Source organism: Pungitius pungitius, chromosome 20 (genome assembly GCF_949316345.1).
Source record: "Pungitius pungitius chromosome 20, fPunPun2.1, whole genome shotgun sequence".
Lineage (NCBI taxonomy): Eukaryota > Metazoa > Chordata > Actinopteri > Perciformes > Gasterosteidae > Pungitius > Pungitius pungitius.
The window spans coordinates 12633003-12654970 of NC_084919.1; the positions used below are offsets into that span (position 1 = coordinate 12633003).

Genomic DNA, 21968 nt, shown 5'->3' on the forward strand with positions numbered 1-21968 from the left:
TTATAAAAGTAGCTTATGCTCCCTCGTTCATCTAGTTTATTTTGAATGTTTCAACAGGAAATTATTAGTTTGATAACATTGACTTGATGTTATGGAGCAACTGAGATTGCCATTTTAGCGATCATTGATTATTCCATCAATTGTATTAAACGTGAACGTACAGGCATGAAAGTAATGAGTATATGTGTTGTTTAAACAGCCCGGGTTAATATTATTTACCCTGTAGCCACAATTATAAGTGATATTGTCGGGATCCAAACGCTTCGGCATACAGATGGTAACATCTGTGTAGAAAGACAAAGCTAACGGTAGGGACATCATTGTACATTTTGTTATTACGCTATCTTCGTGTTTTTGGAGTTTAATAATCATGAGCAGTATAAACGACAGACCAACTATCCGCCAACACAGCTCGGAAAATAACTCCCTCAGCAGCAGTGAATGGGACATGGCGAACGATGTGTTTGTGTCCGGATACGACGACGATCCGCTGGGAGACAGTGATGTCGCTGGGCACAGGGACTTGGTCAGACACCTGCCCATATTGTCCCAGGATGCCATGGTACTGGGCCTGGCTCGAGAGGAATACTTGGGTTCATCGTATCTGGAAATTGATCCCAACTATATCGAAAGTGATGCGAACGCCACAACCAAAAAACGCATACGGTCAAATAGCTCCAGGCACCGCGGGGAGATTGTTACCGAGCTGGGACCGGAGGAGGTCCGCTGGTTTTACAAAGAAGACAAGCGGACATGGAAGCCATTTGTCGGACACGACTCTTTAAAAATCGAAGTAATGTATAGGAGACTCATTGGACAGCATCCCGACCAACGCCCCCCTGAGGCCAAGGAGAAGGAGGCCGAGGCCGACGAAATCCAGCCGAAGAGCGCAGAGGGAGAAGCTCGAAGCGGAGATGGGGACAGCGCCAGTTTCTCCGGGTCAGAGGAGGCGAGGGAGTCGGAGCACCTGGGCACGAGCGTGGAGGCCGTGTGTGTCCGAGGGGGGATCTATGAGGTGGATATAAGAGAGAAGGAATGCTACCCCGTGTACTGGAACCGTAAGCCACCGCAATTCAATGATTTATAAACACTAAAAGCGAATTTTGGAGTGTAGTAATGATTACCCGTGTACATCGTTTCAATTTGACTTTTAAGTGTATTAGTCAGCAAACACATATATCATTATGGGTAACTTCCACCTAAAACTACCTATTTTTCAAGAGTGACAACCGCAGCCTAAAAAAATATAATAAAATCTACCCAAAGGTGATTAGTCTGCAGTACACCATGTGCACACTGTAGAAGAGGGAGGGTAGTCATTATAACCCATGCAAATCGCATTTTACTGGCGTATAAATCTTTTTTTCGACAGTAACAACTACAGCCTAACAAAATATATATTTTTAAGTAAAGCTTACCTTCCCTGATTAAGTAATGGTTAATCAATTTGTATTATATTTATTGTAGACTTGACCTAATTTATGTATCTTTGTTGTAAAACGTAGTGACGTGGTGACATCTACCCAAACAAACAGTGCGAATTGTTAGTTCACATTTATTGAGTAGATTCTATACGTTGTTTTTTTTAGTGAGACAATGAAGTAACGTTATATTAGTACTAACCTTACTAGCATCAGCAGCCTTGTGTTACCACTGCTACTGTAAAGTAATCTTAAAAGTAACCTTAACGTTACTGTACTAGAGCTGCACCCGTCACATCCCTAGTGTTGCTTTAAAGCCAACTATTGCAACCACCACCATACTACTAGCATGACAAGAAACTCCACTGTTTCTTTACTTTGGTGCAATTCATCAGTGACTTTGCTCTCCCTCTCCCACACATTTATAAAAGACGAATTTGGGTTCTGCAAACTCTTAATACAAACTGACAAGAAGAGCTTATCTTAGCACTTTGGAAAAGTGTTCAACAATCAGTTTACAAAGATATAAAACATCTCTGTGTGCAGATTCAGTTTTATATTTTTGCTTGATAAATTACTCTAGTTTTTTTTGTCTGAATGTTGTCAATGTTGTGATGAAATGTTTCTAAGAAAATAATACATTAACCACCACATGTTATTTATTCAAATCAACTAGCGGTTCTGTCCTCAACTAGAAATACTGATAATGCTGCCAAAAACTTTTATTTTTATTTGTGATACGTCCCTCAAGTACACACACAAAACACCACCTTGAAGTCCGATTTTTTTTTAAAAAGAGCCAAACTAACTTAAATTCACTTAATGATCTTCTCACTAAATACTTTTCTTTTATAAAAAGGAAGCACTGGCTACACAACCATTCAAATACTGCATTGACGGATGTCCCTCAGAACAAGACCGTATTCCTGTGATGAGGGGTCAGTGGTTCATTGATGGAACATGGCTTCCACTCGAGGAGGACGAGAGTGACCATATCGAGATGAAACATCTCGCTCATTTCCGGGGGCAACAAATGAGGGACACCTATGAGATGGAGGTGGTAACCACCACAGTGGACAGCAAGGATGGTAAGAAAACAAGCCCCAGAAAGACATGTGTGTGACAAACAAATATACTGTACGTGTGTATAGACTGCAGCTTTAAAGGGGTAACGGCGTGCGTTTGTGTGTGTGTATACGTGTAACTCTGCCATTCAGAGCAGGGCCTCAAAACACCTTTCGGAAGGCGGGAAGGCATTGTGTATGTGTACACTTTGTTTCATGAAATCCACACACCATGATGGGAAATGGGGAATTAAGTAACTTGATTAATTGTGTCACTTGCTGTTAATCATTTATTTCCATGTCTCCAAGCTATCGACAGTCTGAAACTGAGCAGGAGTCATGTGGACTGGCACAGTGTAGACGAGGTGTACCTGTACAGCGATGCCACCACCTCCAAGATTGCACGTACCGTCACTCAGAAATTGGGATTCTCTAAAGGTATATGGAAAATGTTACAAGACATAAACAAGAGATCTGATGAAATATTTTGTTGAGCCATTCTCTTATATAAAGTTTTATTATCTATAACAACTTGAATGAAACAAAATGGCAAAGGTTGCCAAGGTACTTAAACCATGATTCAGACGCGGATGATAGTAAGGTCAGGAGAACAGTAGCATAGAATTTGATACATGTTCTAGCAGCCTATTCAATTTTACACATTTTACATGAGTTAAAATAATGAGTTGATTTAAAAGGCATGTACAAGAATGTGTTTGACATCTTTCACACATTCATTCCACAGGTCAGTAGATTACCTTGTTTATAAATATAAAAAGAAAAGAGGAGGAGTATATTCTTCAAATCCATAGGGAACATTCACAGTAAGCTCGTAAAGGTACTGAAGGGGTGGTTCTGTCCTCTTTGCACTACAATAACGTCCCACATGTCAAAGTCGGTTTTTGTCGGGAGAAATCCGTAAATAAAACTAACATGCATTTTCGTTTAAAAGACTAAATCAAAAATAGCTGCCAAAATGAACACTGGTTGTAAGTTAGTTGGCCAGTGACTAAACACTGGCTGACCCTTCAATGTCCTCAGCCTCCAGCAGCGGGACACGTCTCCATCGGGGTTATGTAGAAGAGGCGGCACCTGAAGACACCCCACCTGAAACCACGCACATTGTTTTTGTGGTTCATGGTATCGGCCAGAAGATGGACCAAGGCCGCATCATCAGGAACACCAGCATGTAAGATATCAATAGGGGGTTGCAGAGCTAATTATTCTTTCTTTTTTTAAATCCCCGAAGTAATTGTTTTCTCTTTTAGGATGAGAGACGCTGCCAGAAAGATGGAGGAGAAGCACTTCTCTAATCACACAACAGAGCATGTAGAGTTCTTTCCTGTGGAGTGGAGGTCAAAACTGTGTCTGGATGGAGGTTTGCTGCACCCCCGCTCATAACAATAAAGACTAAATAAAAGCTGCTGTAAGGAGGATGTATATTGGTGCCATAAAAGAAATCTTTTTTTTGCTCTCACGTAAAATGGCCACCACTATACAGTAAGGTGCTTTCAGGAAAAAGTCATATTTATTATTCGTCTATAGAATAAATGGCCTTAATTTGTTTAAAGTACACCTCAAATACGATGTCTCAACGTTACATTCGGTGAGCAAATTTCATACATCTAGGTGAACAAGTAACTTCAGGTATGAAAGATTTTTCCAGGTGTTATTAAGTCATTATTGTCCAACATTATTATACATATATAATATATTCATATTCATGAATGAATGAATATTTATATATTCATAGCCATATTAGTATCACATTAGATTTCACAGTAAAAAGTATTTAAAAAGCCACTTTGTTTTATACGTATTTGTATGACCTCCCCGCAGACACAGTCGACTCCATCACCCCAGACAAAGTGAGGGGTCTCAGAGAAATGCTGAACGGCAGCGCCATGGACATCATGTACTACACCAGCCCTCTGTACAGAGATGAGGTGAGACTATTGTACACTACTGCTTTGACAGATAAAGTTGAGCTTCGCTGTGGTTTCTCAAAGATGTGTTGCTGCATTTTGCCACAGCGCTGATAGTTTGATACTGTTAGTCCCATAAGCTCAAATCAAGTCCAGTCAGGCAAAAACTAAATTGTGGGCAAACCATGGCAGTAATGATCTAATTCCTAAATATGAAAGAGTGGATGATTAGTCAAGGATCTATAATCATCTAACACAACCACATATTTATAAATATGTAGTCTGGCACAATAAAAGAAATCACAATACAGGCAACTACCTAACACATTTGTCTGTTGTTGTTGTTGTTGTGCATCTATGGGTGAAAGTAGATTACTAGGGGATTGACTCTGGAGCTGAATCGTCTGTACACACTCTTCTGCTCGCGAAACCCGGACTTTGAGAAAAATGGGAAGGTGTCCATAGTGTCACACTCTCTGGGCTGCGTCATCACCTTTGATATTATGACGGGCTGGGACCCCGTGCGCTTTCATCATCAAGCAGAACTTGACCTGGAGGAAACAAAGGTTCGGTGGCCGAGTGATGAAGAGCGTCACCTTCAGGAGCAGCTTAGAGTCACACGCCTCAGGTATTGCACAAATAATTCTTCTGGTTTAGGTGAGGAGGTCAATTCCACATCTGTCTTGATGTTAAATGTACCTTAAGCTACTAAACATTTCAGTCATGCTGCCAATCCTTGTCCACTTTTGTCTTGCACAAGCAGAAGTATTATTCATAATTGCATACCATTTTTTCACATGAAGAGTTTGAACTTCATTATTATTATCATTATTATCATTATGCATGTCATATCATTGGTAGTAGCCACAGATCTGTTATTCTTCCAAATAAGAAGAGGTGAGGCATACTCATTCATAGACTTCCTTGTGAACTCCCGCTCCTCCATTTCATTCAAGGTCATCCTCAACGTATCATAGTGTGAAGGCTATTTATGGTGAGGGGGTCTATCTGGTGGACAAAGTCCTTGGCCACTTCAGAGTCCATATCATCAATTACGGACATTTTATCGGGCCCTCCCCTAGTCCTCACCTTGAGTGGGCCAGCGGGAGTGGGAGTGAGAGATTGAACAGCATGTGAGTCAGGACCAGGGTTGACAGGGTAAGCCTTCGCCTGATGTCCCGCAGCATGGCAAGCAGGCGTTCACCCCAACAGTGAGATAGTGCCATGGTCGTTGCTAACACAAACTACACACGGACCCCTGAACCTTGAGCGGCTCCCACTTCTTAGTCTAAGCGGCCTAAAATGCTGAGAGGAGTCCTGCTTTAAGTGATAACATGCTCAAGAGACTAACAGCTACGGCTGGTCGAGGAGCCGGAGAGCGCTTGAACGTGGCTCTGCGGAGCATCTGTTGCCCGGGCGCGATGCAAAGCATTAAGAGGGTGTGCGAGCCGACGCTGATGGAGACGCTTGTAACGGTGATGTTCATCCAGCCGGACTTGAACGTTGTTCTTTGACAGAACCATCCCACTCAGAAATTGAAAGTTTGTCTCTGCTGTCCCCCCCTGAAAGGGTGTGGCTCACAACTCTGGTGACTCACCTTTAGGTTAACTTTGGATGGATCAGCCACGGAAGAACGAGCCACACGTATCTCATTAACTGAAATCGACTTAGGACAATATTTTCTCCAATACTGGTCTCTATCTGGTTCACTGAGAACATCCACTAAGACATGCTCTCCATCTTGACCCATAGGTGCCATAAACTGCTCACCTGATCTGACATCAACACCCACATATGTTTCATCATTCACACTCTGAATCCCCATAGCATGGCGAGGTCACAGGCTTACTCTCACTAAGCCCTCCCACACCAACCTAAAAGACGTTACGTTCAATGCATATATCCTTATGTGTAACCACCCAAAGATTCCGAATCATTCAGCTGGTTTTTCTAGAAGTATCTGTTGAAGAGCTGACTGCGGTTGAGGCAGACACTTTAACATAACCACTGAACAGGTTTCATGTATTTCGAGCACCTTTAACATTACTCTTCAAAGTTACATAATGTAGTAAAGATTGAACTATTATCAGAACACAACTTTAATTTGGGAAGAGAATGCATGAACTCAGATAAATCATTGCGTCGGTCAAATAATGTTTTTTCCAGACATTAGTGGGGTTTAGGAAGATAGGTCTCTTACAGTCCAATGCTATATTTTAATGGAAGTCATCATCATAGAGCTACAAATAAATGTTGAACACTTCTTGTGTGATGTGCATTACATACACCAATCAAAGGATGATTTATTAAAACTTTAATCAGTGTTGTTGTGACAGGTGAAGTGTCAACCTCATATGTTTCTGTTAAACATTACTTTTAACGAGTTTCTATTGTTATTTGACAATATAATTATGTGTGCTTGAGCACTTTAACACTGACACAATGTAGCTGGTCGTTCTTGCTTGGATTGTGAACATAGACCTAGCTAGACAGCTAAACAAACATGCAACCTTCATTTGAGTCCTTTTAATCTATTTTATATTATTCATTATCCTAGGTTAAGGGATTTGGAGAATCAGTTCCAGGGTCTGCATACCTCGATTTGTGAAGTGCCTGCTTTAAAATTCAAGGTAAAGTTGACACTGGACTGTAGTCTACATTGTCAGTTGTCATCAGCTGCTGCAAGACATTTCCTTTTAACCTAGATTTGGTTAAAAGCAACAAAACAAAAAAACAGTTGGTTCACACCAAGAGACTGACTCAAATGGCAAATCTTTGTATTCAAAATCTCTGCTTCCAACTACAAACATTCCAGACAACTCAAAAGGTCAGAATTCCTTATACAATTTTCCAATTGTAATTTCCAAATTTTGACTTTCATGTGTTCCAGCAGCACATTGCCAAATGTAACAAAACCTATGGCTGACACAATTAATGTGAAGGCTGCAATTGTGGCCTCCACATTGTGGGTGTCTTAATTTAGAACATGTTTTAAATTAGAACATGTATGTATATATTGAGATGCACATATGAACCTTGAGGTTGAGAATTGAGGAAACCCAATCAGTGTGTTGAGGAAAAAACCAACTCAAAAGCCCATCAAAACTTCACACAATTAATTAATTTTGGATAAATTGTGCCTGTTTTTATCCACGTCCTGGTTGTGTGTCCTTACCGCAGTCCTGTGTGTCGCAGCTGGGTAGCAATGTTAACTTTAACACTGCAACGTCATGTGCGCGGTGGGTGAATATGCGGTGTTAGCACGTAGCTAACTAGCTAGCCAAACATCCTAGGTGTAGAAGTCTCTACAGAAGCGTCATATGTGCAGCTTCCCTTTCAAGCCGGTCCGTTTTCTGATTGTGAGGTCAGGCTGATTTACCTCTAGTTTCTCCGGCAAAGTTCATGGAGACTGCCGGTAGTCGCTCTTGTTATGTTATTTAAACGGCGTGTCGGGTGGCGAAGGGCAAGCCAAAATCTCAATGTATTTTATTGTCACTCATTAGCTTTATCAGTGAGGGCTAACTGCTTCTTAGACACGCCGCTTTGGGACCGTGCCCGAGCCCAGCTGACAGATGCACAGAAGTATTTGAACAATTACAGATTTCCTGTACTACATTTCCTGTAGTTTTTCACCTGGTCATCCTACAGTGCAGTCGCCCTGTCCCATGTGCAGAAAAACACTCCCAAAGCATGATGCTACCAACCCCTTGCTTCACAGTAGGGATGGTGTTCTTGGGATGATATTCATCATTCTTCTTCCTCCAAAGTTCTATTTTGGTCTCACCTGTCCACATGACTTTCTCCCATGACTCCTCTGGATCATCCAAATGGTCATTGGCAAACTTAAGACAGGCCTTGACATGTGCTGGTTTAAGCAGGGGAACCTTCCGTGCCATGCAGTATTTCAAACCATGACGTCTTAGTGTATTACCAACAGTAACCTTGGAAACGGTGGTCCCAGCTCTTTTCAGGTCATTGACCAGCTCCTCCCGTGTAGTTCTGGGCTGATTTCTCACCTTTCTTAGGATCATTGAGACCCCACCAGGTGACATCTTGCATGGAGCCCCAGTCTGAGGGAGATTGACAGTCATGTTTAGCTTCTTCCATTTTCTAATGAACGGTCCAACAGTGGACCTTTTGTCACCAAGCTGCTTGGCAATTTCCCCGTAGCCCTTTCCAGCCTTGTGGAGGTGTACCATGTGTCTTTGGACAGCTCTTTGGTCTTGGCCATGTTAGTAGTTGGGTTCTTACTGATTGCATGGGGTGGACAGGTGTCTTTATGCAGCTAACGACCTCAAACAGGTACATCTAATTTAGGATAATAAATGGAGTGGAGGTGGACATTTTAAAGGCAGACTAACAGGTCTTTGAGGGTCACAATTCTAGCTGATAGACAGGTGTTCAAATACTTATTTGCAGGTGTATCATACAAATAAATAGTTACTCACTATATGTATATACTATATGTATACACTATATTCTTTTTTGGGTTAGAAATGCATTTGTTAACTTGATGTATTCAGTTTATATTAATATGTACAGTGTATCATTTATTTGTACAGAAAGAATACTTTCTGGGGAGAGATATTATATGTAAACCATCGTCCAAATTCTCCCCAATTCAAAATATAAGAGTTCCAGCTCAAACCACAAAACCTCTTTTTATCCTACAAAGCCACTGTTTAAAACTATAAACCCTTTAGACCCACTGAGTTCTCTTATTCTCCCATATTGAATCCGCATGTTTTTTTGTGTGACAGGTAGAAAACTTCTTCTGCATGGGCTCTCCTCTGGCTGTTTTCTTGGCGTTGCGTGGGATCCGGCCAGGAAACAATGGTGTACAGGGCCACATCCTCCCAACGTCTATCTGCAAACGCCTCTTCAACATATTCCATCCCACTGACCCTGTGGTGAGCTACTTAACCCTCAACTGAGTGTGTCTAGATTGTGAGTGTCACTAACAAACTTAAACTAAACCTAATGGAGGCCATGTAAGTTGGTGGTATTGCTACTAGTTTACGCAACTAAACAATGAAAAAAAAGAGTGCTTGGCAAGTTAACACTTACATTATTATGTTCACGCATTAATTAGTTAACACTGACAATTTGCATGCAAGAGTAATTTCTATTATTTTGAAAGCCCGTAGCCCCCCGGCCATGAATACGTGAGTAGCTGTGTCTCAAAGTCGCTAGGCTGCATCCTTAAGGACGCATTTGTCTACGGCATACATCACTTCCACTGCGACTGGGCTGCGACTTGCCCGTCCCATTCCGTCGGCTCCTATGAACCTGGTTGAGGCACTTCACATAAGACTAGAACAAACTACTCTTAGTTATAACGTTAACACCGTCATGCTGCCCCCCCATACAGCCTCTGACACAGACTGCCCCTCACCTGAACCCCCCCTGGGTCCATGTACTGTTCTCATGGATTATGTTTCATTAGTTTTTCAGCCCTTCTGAGATTTACATGAATGTGTATGTAGAGAGCTAAAGTGAGGGATTGAAATGTTGGAGGGATCTAGAGGGTAGATCAGGATCTGGTTAAACAAATATTTGTAGTTCATCCTTAATGCCACAATATTCACTCTTGAGGCTTCATTTTTGGAAAAAAATGGTAGTGCTGATCAGACTCATGTAGCTAATACAAATCTGCTGACATATTTAATATATATATATAAAGAAAAACAGAAGGTACACGTTATGTAAACTGCCACTAGAGCCGTATTAATTACCGCACAGAAATACAAACCACAGTTCAGTAGAGTCTTTTTTTTTAGGTAACCCTTATAGTTTTGCGCTAGAGGACATTTGTTTAAGGTGTAGATTCTGTTTAAATTACTGTCTCTCTCCGCAATTTGAGCTTGTTAGTGATTGCAGGGACTCATTTTCCACGTAGTGTAAATAAAGTTTTTTGACTCAAGCACCGAAATCTGCGTTGCGGTAGAATGCCGACCGTATAGGAACCGGTACCAATATGGCACTGGTTCTCAGAGTGAAAAACTAAATGCAACAAACTTTCCAACCTAAATTAAGAGGAACTAACAAACAACATGTGTGCTCTACTGCAAAAAAAAACAAACACTGGCTGCTTTATCTACGAACCGCAGGGTTATACTAAGGTGGCCAGTCCATAGCTAATTGCAGGGTGTCAGGATAGCCCTTCTCTGTAGGTCTCACGTGAGGCCTTCTGACAATGCCCCTTTTGCAATTGCAAGGAGGATGGTCAGCTGCAACCCACAGGTAGTCTAAATTAAGAGTTTTAATTTCCCTAACAATCGTCTACGTGCACTCAAACAAACACAAAGTGCCAATTCAAATAATGATACTTCACCGTCATCACCACCAGTTGAAATTGTGGTTAGTTGCAGCCGCCACACTGGATAATGGCTCGCTGGTTCACTGGAGTCCTAAAGACGTAGAAATGGCCTTGTAATTTTCTAGGCTGAATTTACATTACATGTCATTTAGCTGACGCTTTTATCCAAAGCGACTTACAATAAGTGCATTTCCACATAGAGATACAAACTCAGAAGAACGAGTAACAAGAAAGTACAATTTTTCATCAAAATAAGCAGTTTCAAAACATTGAAAAGTGCCATTATAAGTACAATTTAAGTGCTACCATTTAATTTAATCACAGTTCTTTCAGGATTAATCAACCGGTGGGGGAAATTACTTTTTACATAGGACCATATAGTGGGAAAATATGCAAAAAAATAAGATAATATTTGAGCTGCCACTGTGTGAAGGGAACACTGCTATTAAGCACTTTATTTGTTTAAAGAGTTTAAATGTGCACAATACACCATTTTTTTTCTCATTACAATGCAATAAATGGTGATAAAAAGGTTTAATCACAGCATTAAAAATGTAAAAAACAGTATTTCAAATAAAATGCATAAAAATATTAAACATTAACTGTGCTGTCTTTTTTTGTTTCAGGCATACAGATTGGAGCCTCTTATCTTAAAGCACTACAATAGCATTGCACCTGTTCAAATCCACTGGTAAGAGAAGGGGTAGCATATGACATAATTCTGGTTATTTATGAATTCTCATGGGGATTTCATCAAAACAGCAGATGCTTTGATCTCATGAAATATTTTGCATTATCCACAGTTGCCAAATTATCTCATTTTTTTAAAGCTTACTTAAATCAAGAGAGACAAGTCAAATATTGAGAACATAATTTCACTCCTTAGACACTGAATGGATTCAAACGAGATCAGCAGATAATTCTGTCATATACAACATACATGATGTCACTTATTAGAAGCAATTAGAAGCCAAGAAAATGTTTACTGAGAATACAAGAACAACTTGTAAAAATATAATAGACAGATTCTTCCCCTGATAGGATTATAAAACCCAACTTACCTGATATGATTGATATCAGAAGACAATTAGAAGAAATTGGTTGAAAACGGAACAGAGTTACACAATAGACATGCGCATGCATGATTTTAATCATGAGTAATCTGAACATGATGCAGATTATATTAAATCTTGAGTAGAGAGACGACAGAGTCAGATAACCACTGACATATCCTTAAGAAGCCCATTGGCCTATTGGTGGACACTAGTTGCGAGATAACACAGCAGACTGAAGCAGGAGAGTTGCTGCTCTGTGAACGGAGCCTTCTTGATGTGGTTTGTGATGAGTTTATCAAACATTTGGGCACTTTGCTTGAATGGTACCAACTTGATAATACTCAGGGACTTCAAGATCTCCGCATAAAAAGAAAACTTCTGATGAAATGATGTGAATAGCCCTGCCTTTTTGGATTTATACTGCCTTTTTTCAATTGGACATTCCTAAAAGTTCACTGGAGTCTTATGTTTTTTCAAATTATTTTTTCTGTGGCACAAGTTTTTTTGCTGTCTTTCCTGATGTTCTCCCTCTCTCTCAGCCTTTTGATGTGCTTAGTAATCATATTCATCAAATTAAGATGACTGTCTGGGTGCAACCAGATTATTTATTTATTTAAAAACGATAAGCACTTTGACACCCTAATCGGTGAACATACACCACGTGCTTTTTGATAAACAAAGATAGGACACACTAGCAGTTAAAATTAAAATAAAAAATAAAGTTAAAAATCTAAAATGGCAGAATCTACAGTGAGAACTGGCACTAAAGACGGAAACTAGTAGTCTAGTTTATCTTAAGACAGAAACAACAACAACAACTAGCAGTCAAGTTAGCTTAAAACAAGAAACGGTAGCAGATTAAGCGAGTAGCAGTCAAGTTTCACTTAAAAACAGCAGAAGCAACAACAAGTTTAGCAGACTAGCTTGGTTAAAGAAAAGATACTCAATCTGATTTCAAGTCTCCTGGATGTCTGAAGATCTGGTAGAAGAGATGACGTTATTATATAACCCAACTGTCATTGAAGCTACAGTGTGCCCCAATTTAACATAAGTACAGCTGAAGGCAGAGTGAGGACTTCGTGTTTCTGAAGCTAACATGGATGTGATGTGCAGGTACAACACCACCAGCCCAACGCGGTATGATCAGATCCGACAGACGCAGCTCAACCCATCTGTCTCTGACTCAGAGAGTATTCCCAGCCCCTGCACCTCCCCAACCCTGGCCAGACGTCACTATGGAGAGTCCATTACCAGCCTCGGGAAAGCCAGTATTATGGGTAAGCACGCAGTAACTTAAAAAGCTTAAACAGATCTTAGCTGAGAGAATGTGGAGGAAGTGGTTAACAGTAAGCATGCTCTAAACCAGGGGTTCCCAATAGGGTGATTGGAATCCACTTGTCAATCACCAAGGCAGCGGCTCCGATTGGAAAAAAAATGGGTCACCACGCATGCGTGGTCAACTGTGGGAGCTAACAGAAAACTTGGTAGGGCTAATTCGCAATCCTTGCTTACTAATGGATATATTTAATTTCATTCAAAAGCAGCCCTGGCTGACTCCAATCAGTGCAAGTCATCCGAGTAATGTAATGACCAAGAATGTATGGAATGATTGTGACAATTCCCTCGCTTCTGACAACTGAAAGACTTGTTTTTTTCATACCGATTTGTTTTACGCTTACGGTATGCAGCGTTGTTGTTTCTGTTTGGTTAGTTAGTTTGGGCAGGCCTGCTCTAAACACATGCATTAAATGAATGCTAACATCCAGTGGCGTATCCAGAACATTTTTACTGGGGTGGCCAAGATGGGACACAAAGCTAGTGTGGGGGGGCCATGGTAGATGGCGCTGTCCCCATTTAAGCAGCAATTTAACAGAACCTATATACAATCCGTTACATATACATAAACTATTGTAACAAAAACCAATCAAATCTTAACTCCAAACAAAGTATATACTATGAAGTAATGTTATGTAAACCTTTAAACTCTCATGAACAATTCTAATAATATTAATAATAGTAACAAAGTGCAATAGAGGTAGCTAGTTCTTGCTTTTGCTCCAAAATGCTTTCACATAGGGCCAAGACCACAAGACAAGACTTAAAGTCCAATGCAATGCCACCAGACCAAATATAACTAGAGGGTTAAGGTGCTTCTTCATAATGTAACTTGTGAAAATTGTACATAAACAGTTGTAACATAAACCAAGCAAACCTTAACAACACAAAAACAAGACCATTAGACAAATTCTGGGTTCATCCATCTTATCAGATGAATTTGCCTGTTTTGGTGATTGGTAGCAAAAAGTTTAATAAATTTGTCCATGTCAAGGGACTTTGCTCTTCTAGCCTCAATGCTGAGAACACCCAGGTTGCTCAGTCTGTCATCTGTCATTGTTGATGAGTTTAAGAGCTGAGAAGCTGCGCTCACGGGGAGGGCTATGGCTATCTTGCACAGACGAAAAAGCTCGTGAAAAACATCCTTATGAGTATGACACTGCAAGTTCAACAATACCGGACAAGTTCGGCATTCCACTTTGCTGTTTCCTTTGCAAAAGCCTCCTTAAATCCCTTTTCTTCCCTTGTGTTGTGTCTAGACTATTATGCAGTTGGCATAATAGTCTAGCTTGCAGTACTTAGGTTACAATATCAAAAATGTGCCTCAGAGAGCTTTACAGTCATGTGACAGCTTCTGTCCAGAAACTCACATCGGCACAGAAAAAAGCATTCGATGGGAAGAATAAAGGGAAGAAACCTTTAGAGAGACAGCGGAGAATCTCTTCCGCGAGTGGACGTACAGGATAACAACACATGTGATACAACGTAAACGATGTACTATAAATTCAATTACTCCGACAGATATGATATGCGTTTATGATCATCTCCTGCTTGTCAGCGGAGGAAAAAGACGCTATTCCTAAGTTTATTTGCCGTTGTACTGTTTAAAAAATCCTGGTTTTGGTGATCGACTCTTCCGCTTTCTAACGTATGAGTAATCGAGATAGCTTGACATTAATTAGAGAAACAGCCAGATCCTCCTTGTGGCACTTGCAATCAACACTCAAAGCAATACTGCTTACTGAATCTGTCTCACATTTGATCACATCATAGTTGTTGGAATGCAGTTCTGCAACATTTGGAAGTTAGAGTGGAGTTTTCCGGAATGTCCCGGAAATTTAGAGTGAGAGCCGTCTCAGAACTTTTTTCTTTACGGCCACAATATTCACTTTTCAGGCTTCATTTCTAGAAAAAAACGATGCCGTGCTTGTGCTGGTCGGACTAGGAGTTTGGAATCCCTAATTAGCTAATGTTGGAGTAGAAGCAGATTCATCCACGCTTGGTCTTGCCGGAGAGCTCCGTGTCACAGTCTGCTCTGAGCAGTTTGAAGCACACCAGCTGGAGCGTGGGGGGTCCGCTATCAATCCACAAAGCCAGGTCTCCGTGAAGCACAAAACGGAGGATGTAGCAAAGTCTCTGTCTCTCCTCACCAGCAGCTGAAGTTGATTTGTTGCTCAGTGAGCGCACGTTGGAAAGAAAGATGCCCGGCAGCGGTGTGCGAAAACCACGCTGCGGAGTCGCATTCCGAGCCAAGAGACAGATCCATTGACAGGGTTCATTAAAGAAAAAAATATTTTACATATTTTCTTCTGTATATTGGGGGGTGGATTGGTATTTTCTCAATAAACACGACACCCCCAAAGAATGCGTGGTTACACCCACTCTTCCAGAACGGGGGTGCCATATGCTTTTAGTTCCTCTGAAAGCTTTTGTCGTCTTTTTACATCGAGTAAGTTCTTCACATTTCCGTCTACAACGTCGCAACATTACCATACATTTATCACATGACTAGTACTGGGCTCCCATAGAATGCTCAAACTTATGGAAGATTGTACTTCACTGATGACTGAAATGAATGAGTCTTACTGCCTCTCAGGTGCTGCCAGTCTTGGAAAGGGAATAGGAGGAATCCTGTTTTCCCGCTTTTCCCGTTCTGGTGGCCAGGTGGGAGGAGTGGAGGAGGACCCATCATATCCGGAGGGCGGGACCTCTGAAGTTGAAAATGTGACTGCAGTAGATGAAGGAGTGACTGTGGCAGAGATTGAAGAAGAGAAAAAGGAACTAGAGCAGGGAAGGGCAGAGGTGGAGCCAACCATGTATCAGTCCGCCTCAGCTGTCCTTAAAAACACCTCTAGTAAGTACTATACTCTTTGTCAGAAACTGAATTACCATTCTCATTAGACCATTCAGTGGCAATTTTTGCCCCTAATCACACCATGAATCCTGGAGCATTTTTAGAAACTTGTGAAATTTTGTTGAATTTGTTCAAAATAATAATAAAGATATACTTGTTTATGAGCGATTCATATCAAATGACATTAATAAGGCTATTAGGCAGTAGTAGTAGTAGTCGTAGTTCAAAGTGTTAAGCAGAAATAAATCAGTCATTCAATTTCGTTGTTATTTCTCTTATAAAAAGTGGAGGGGGTGGGATTCCAACCCCAGTGAGTAACTCAAATCCCTAATCTCTAGTCTACTGGCTTTGTTGTACTGACCAGCCAGCTGATCACACACAACTTCTGCTGCACAGAGAAGTATTAACATGCGAAGCACACACCTTTCTGATGGCAAGGATGCGTAAACCAGCATTTAAACCTGTATGACGATAGCGTGGGTTGCTTCCTGAAGAGAGAAGAGCTGTGAGAGAAGTGACTCGGCACAGACCTCTCACCTTTCATGGATCATCTCTCCACTGAGGATTTGGACAGAGTTCCAGTCATGTTCGTCATAGTGGGACAGTTTGCCAACTTGATTCAATCCTTCTTTCCTGTAGGAAAGGGAGCATTTTGTCAACATAAAGCCTCTAGAAAGTGCAAAAAATAGAGGAAATTTTCACACAAAAAGCTAAATTTCTGACTTTGTTATAGAGAATGGCCACTAAGAAAGTAAACTACTTACGAGCCAGAACTCCACATCTGTTTTGTACTGTCATCACCTTGAACACATCCATAACAAGCTTTGTTTTTGCCCAAATTACCTTAACGGTAATGCTGCCAGCCTCGTGGGGAGGGGAGGGGGGAGCTGCACTCATGTGATTGGTTGAAAATGAGGATGACATCTGAGTGGCTACAATCCAAGTTTAAAAAAAACTAGGGCTGTCAACATAAACGTGTTAATTCATGCGATGAATGTGGCCAAGATTCATGGTCTAAAACCGGGAGTAAACAACGGAGAAACGAACTAACCACTAGCTGCAGTCAGTTACATTGGAGAAAGCTAGATGGTAGCTCAAGATGGAGAGACAAATGTAAAACTCTGCAGAGGAATTTCTCCACATGTCAAACAGAAGGGTGGTGAATGTCAAACGGACCACTTAAATTACTGCTAAAGTAAGCTCGCTGCTAGGGTACTTCCATCTCAACATCGAACACCACCCTGCAAGGCACACTGTCTGCAGGGGACCACCACTTTGTCTCTAAAAATAGAAAATCATAGTATGAAAACGTCCCGGCTAAATGTGGGGATATTTTGGCACTTCAAACACAGCCTTCAAGTTATGGAGAAATGAGAGCAAAGTGCACAAGGACAGCAGGAAGAGTCGCTAGTTCAACATGTTCCACCTGGGCCCGGTTCCTCATACGTGGATCAACTGAAGTTGATCGAATGTCCCATTATCTCAAAGCTCAAATTTGTCAGAGCCTGTGGGTGCGAGGGCAAGGAGGGAAGACTCAGGGGAGAAAATGACTTTGATGGTAAAAAAAAGTAAACTCAAAATCCAAAAGTTCAAGGCGAGGAGGGGAATAACAACAAGGACGAGACAGGGACCTGGACCTGGAACCACAACATAGACAATCTACATGGCATGGGGACACAACGCAACACTGGTAACAGGCAATGACGCAACACGAGACAAGAGACTGACAGGGCTTAAATACACAGGGGAGGTGCAGGTGATTGGACACAGGTGGAAACAATCATCGACACGGCAGACAATCACAGGGGAAGACAAGACAAGGCAGGAAGTGAAGTTACCCCAGGGACACAAGAGACATGAAACTACAGCGTGACAAAATTAACAAGATGATTGACATCAGACTATCTCGGTTCGCCGAAGGCTGATCAGCGCTCAAACCGTCTCTTTAGTTTCAACAGATGTTAGTCATCTGGAGAATCGCATGTGCGCGTCACATCAGAAGGCGAAAGAGTGGATACCCGAAATTATTTTTTAACAGTACATTGGCAAATAAACGTAAAGGTGACGAGCAAGAGACGATCACGAACGCATAGGAGATAATATGTGTATTTGATTCATTTCTGTCGGATGAATTGGACGTTTGTATTACATTCATTCTGTACGTCCATCACAGTCTGCCCATCCCGGGGAAGGATCCTCCTCTGTCCCTCTAAAGGTTTCTTCCCTTCTTTCTCCCCATCAAATGCTTTTCATTTTTTGTGGAGTTTTTCCTGTGCTGATGTGAGGATTTCTGGACAGAAGATGTCACATGTGTAGAGATGTAAAGCCCTCTGAGGCATATTTGTGATATTGTGCTATACAAAATAAAAGGAGATGGATCATATAATAATGGCAAACACTGACACAGCCCCTCTGCGAGGCTACAAGCACGACAAAGTATCGCACAAGTTAACGTTAAAGGCTCCTTTTAAGTGCCTCATCGCTCAATCAATCAGATTATATTTCTTTGAATGTGCCTGATGGCGGTTGGCTTCATGGAATGCATTATCATTCAATGATAAGGATGATCTCAACTCTTTCAGAATAAGTAGATAAAAACGAGCCCAAAGAGTCAGCAGCAAAATCTCCTCTTTACCATACCCAGTGAGATCCTTAGGCCAGTGCTTCGGGTCCAGTTTACACATGGCCATGAAAATTGTGCTTGTTTGTTGGATGTGCGGCTCTCTGAAACTCTTCAATCTCACTCAGCATCTGCTTAAGTATCAGAAATCTCTAAAGCTCCCTAGCTCCCGTTACATTACATGTCATTTAGCTGACGCTTTTATCCAATGCGAATTACAATAAGTACATTTCAACCATAAGGATACAAACTCAGAAGAACAAGAAAGTAGAACGTGCAATTTCAATTTGCTATGGTAAGAGCCATTTCAAGTACAATTTAAGTGCTACAATTTGTTCGTGTTTTTAGTCTTAAGCAGTGTTTCTCAACTGGTGGGTCGCGACTGTTTTCAGTCAGCGCGGCAATTAGAACGCGAAAGCACCCCCCGTCAACACCGCTAGCGCAACCCCCCCCCCCCCCCCCCCGTTGAACGATCGATTTGGGTCGCGGCTTGTCATTAAGGGACCATCACGGACCATCACCTTTCGCCATGCCTTTCAGGAACTCTTTCAAAGTCTCCATAGCCTTTACAGCCATGGGAAGAGAGATGCTGTCCTTCTGGAATTGGAGAGGTAGACGGGACTACTCACCCAAAACATCCACGTAAAGACCCGTATAGAGGTGGAATTCGTTGAACCTAACTTTCTTGAGCCATCCTCTCACTCTTGCAGCATCTGCTTTCTTTATATCTTGCCGCTGATCCTTTCCCACATTACTTAGATGAGCGATAACTGCAGGGATGTTAGTCTTGATTACTTTAAGGGCTCTTCTGCGGTGATCAATCCCTCTGGGTGTCATCTACTCTAGTGGGTGTTAGGACAGCCTCATCTAGCAGTTCAGCCAGCTGGTCCAGCATCAGTTGTCTTTTCTCCGAACCTCAATATAATCATGTATAGAAAGACAGGAACCTGCAAGAAAAATGTTATCGCTGGAAAAACTTGGAAGTGCTAATTAGCAAGGTGATGACCAAGAACGGGAATGGTTGTGACGCTTCTGACACACAAGAGGGTTGTTGTTGTTTTTTTAATAGCAATTATGTTTGTGCTCATGGTATGCAGCGTTATTGTTCCGTTTGGTTATAGCTAGTACCGCTTGTTTGCCTGCCTACTACCAACTAGATGATGGGTCCAGTTAGGGTTGCCCTTGGAAAATTGTGAGTGCCCGGCAGCAATGGAAGATGTCGTCTGCTGTCTCATTATCCTTAATTTTTATTGGGAATATAAAAACAAACATGAGCATGAGCCACCTCAGAGAAATCCTTGTACTCTATGTGTGTAAGTAATCTTTATAATATTTGATAAACAATAAAATTCAGCAATAGATAATTGACAGAGATATTTTAAGAAATGATACACAGACAACAAGGGAACGACGAAACAACAAACACATGGTCAGGGCATGAGAGAATGGTGCATGTAGGGGGCGGCACCGACCCCGGATTTGCAATCAGTTAGAATGGAGAGACAGAGACGGTAGTTGAAGATGGAGATAACATTTTACATTGGAAGTAAAATAAATAGAGGCGCAACATACAATGAAGAGGAATTTCTCCACGTGGTACACAGAAGGGGAACGAGTGGCAAACGGACCACTTAACGTACTGCTAGGCTAAGCTAGCTGATAGGGTACTTCCATCTCAACATCTAACCTGCGCGCACATGGTCTGAAGAGGATGTTCACTGTCACCCTAAAAGACTGATTTGGAAGATGTCCTGGCTAAATGTCTGGAGATTTTTTAGACACATCTATCAAATGAAAAAGTCATCAGTGGCACAAACTTCTGCAGACAATTGGTTCACCTTTTTACAGTGCGTAACAATAGTTTGATAGCGTTCATGAGGATCCAGTTTATCAGGCATCTTCTGAGTAGGAAGAACAACATAAAATAGCAACAATTTATTTTCTTAACATTTTTGTAATTTACCCTGTTGTATTTCAATCAATCGGGAAAACATTCGTATGATTGTCAGACAATATTTCCTTCACATTACTTGACGAGCTAGCTGAGCTGTTATGGGGAAAAACAACAAGGACGAGACAGGGACCTGGAACAACAACATATACAATCTACATGGCATGGGGACACAACACAACACAACACAACACAACACAACACAACACTGGTAACATGCAACAGGCAATAACGCAACACGAGACAAGAGACTGACAGGGCTTAAATACACAGGGGAGGTGCAGGTGATTGTTTCCACCTGTGTCCAATCATCCACACGGCAGACAATCACAGGGGAAGACAAGGCAGGAAGTGAAGTTACCCCAGGGACACAAGAGACATGAAACTACAAAATAAAACAAGACATGAACCTACAGCGTGACAAAATGAACAAGATGATTGACATCAGACCTCGGTTTGCCGAAGGCTGATCAGCGCTCAAACAGTTTAGTTTGAACAGATGTTAGTCATCAGGGGAATTGCATGTGCGCGTCACGTCAGAAGGCGAAAGAGTGGATACCCGAAATGATTTTTTAACAGAACAACGGCAAATAAACGTAAAGGTGACGAGAAAGAGACGATCGTGAACGCATATGAGGAGATAATGTGTATTTGATTCATTTCTGTCGGATGAATTGGACGACGTATTGTACATATTTTACATTAATTCTGTACGTCCATCGCAGTCTGCCCATCCCTGCTGTATTTCAATCAATCAGGAAAACGTCTGTATGATTGTTGATCAGTTATTTAAATTCTAATCAGTTGTTTTCTTTGGTCTAGTGGAGCTGGAAAGACGCATCGACTTCGAGCTGCGGGAGGGCTTGGTGGAGAGCCGCTATTGGTCGGCAGTAACTTCACACACGGCCTATTGGTGTTCTTATGATGTGGCGCTGTTCCTCCTCACCTTCATGTACAGACCACAAGAGCCTTTTAAACCTGCAGAAGACCTTGAAATGTCATAGCATGAAAACTGGACACTTTACAGTTTGAATCATTTAATTTTTAATCATGCCTTTGTAGATAGATTGAAAGACTCATTTAGGAAATCATTCAAATACCTTGATTCAAATAAAAATTATGAAGTCAAATAACAAATAACAATTAACAGTGTTTAATATATTATTGGGAAATGTAAAATATTGGAAATGTAATTAATATTTGAAATCATGTTTACTTTTAGCTTGGTAAACTAAAGTACTCCTGAGCTACTGTAGATCTGGGTAGGCCCTATCCCCTCCTGTTTCCACTGGGCTGGATTAAAAAAAACAACCTTTAATGTCTTTTCCTTGACCTCTGTATTATTATTTAATGCAGTGAGCAGCCTTGCAAGGCGTTGATTGCACTTAATTGTATTTGTTTTGTGTTGCTTGGTTTTCTTTTGC

The 21968-nt window shown here is 41.3% G+C and overlaps 1 protein-coding gene across 2 annotated transcripts; it reads left to right on the forward strand.

Annotated features, from left to right (window-relative positions):
* The first annotated feature begins 62 nt into the window (after positions 1 to 62).
* Positions 63 to 21968, forward strand: ddhd1b (DDHD domain containing 1b). Of its 2 annotated transcripts, XM_037449650.2 has the most exons (13): positions 63 to 1058; positions 2333 to 2509; positions 2795 to 2923; positions 3527 to 3674; positions 3754 to 3863; positions 4325 to 4431; positions 4782 to 5038; positions 6968 to 7040; positions 9171 to 9320; positions 11356 to 11420; positions 12898 to 13061; positions 15716 to 15973; positions 21367 to 21968. In XM_037449650.2, exons 1-13 carry the CDS (start codon positions 371 to 373, stop codon positions 21546 to 21548), a joined length of 2508 nt encoding a protein of 835 aa, XP_037305547.2. In that variant the 5' UTR covers positions 63 to 370; the 3' UTR covers positions 21549 to 21968. The 2 variants fall into 2 exon arrangements, with proteins under 2 accessions (XP_037305547.2, XP_037305549.2); XM_037449652.2 differs by lacking the exon at positions 15716 to 15973.

Bases quoted from the DNA above. Each gene is read 5' to 3' on its own strand.
- ddhd1b (XM_037449650.2), top strand. From the start codon at position 371: ATGAGCAGTATAAACGACAGACCAACTATCCGCCAACACAGCTCGGAA. The intron at 11,421-12,897 runs GTAAGAGAAGGG...TGTGATGTGCAG, and splicing joins GCACCTGTTCAAATCCACTG to GTACAACACCACCAGCCCAA. The intron at 13,062-15,715 runs GTAAGCACGCAG...ACTGCCTCTCAG, and splicing joins CGGGAAAGCCAGTATTATGG to GTGCTGCCAGTCTTGGAAAG.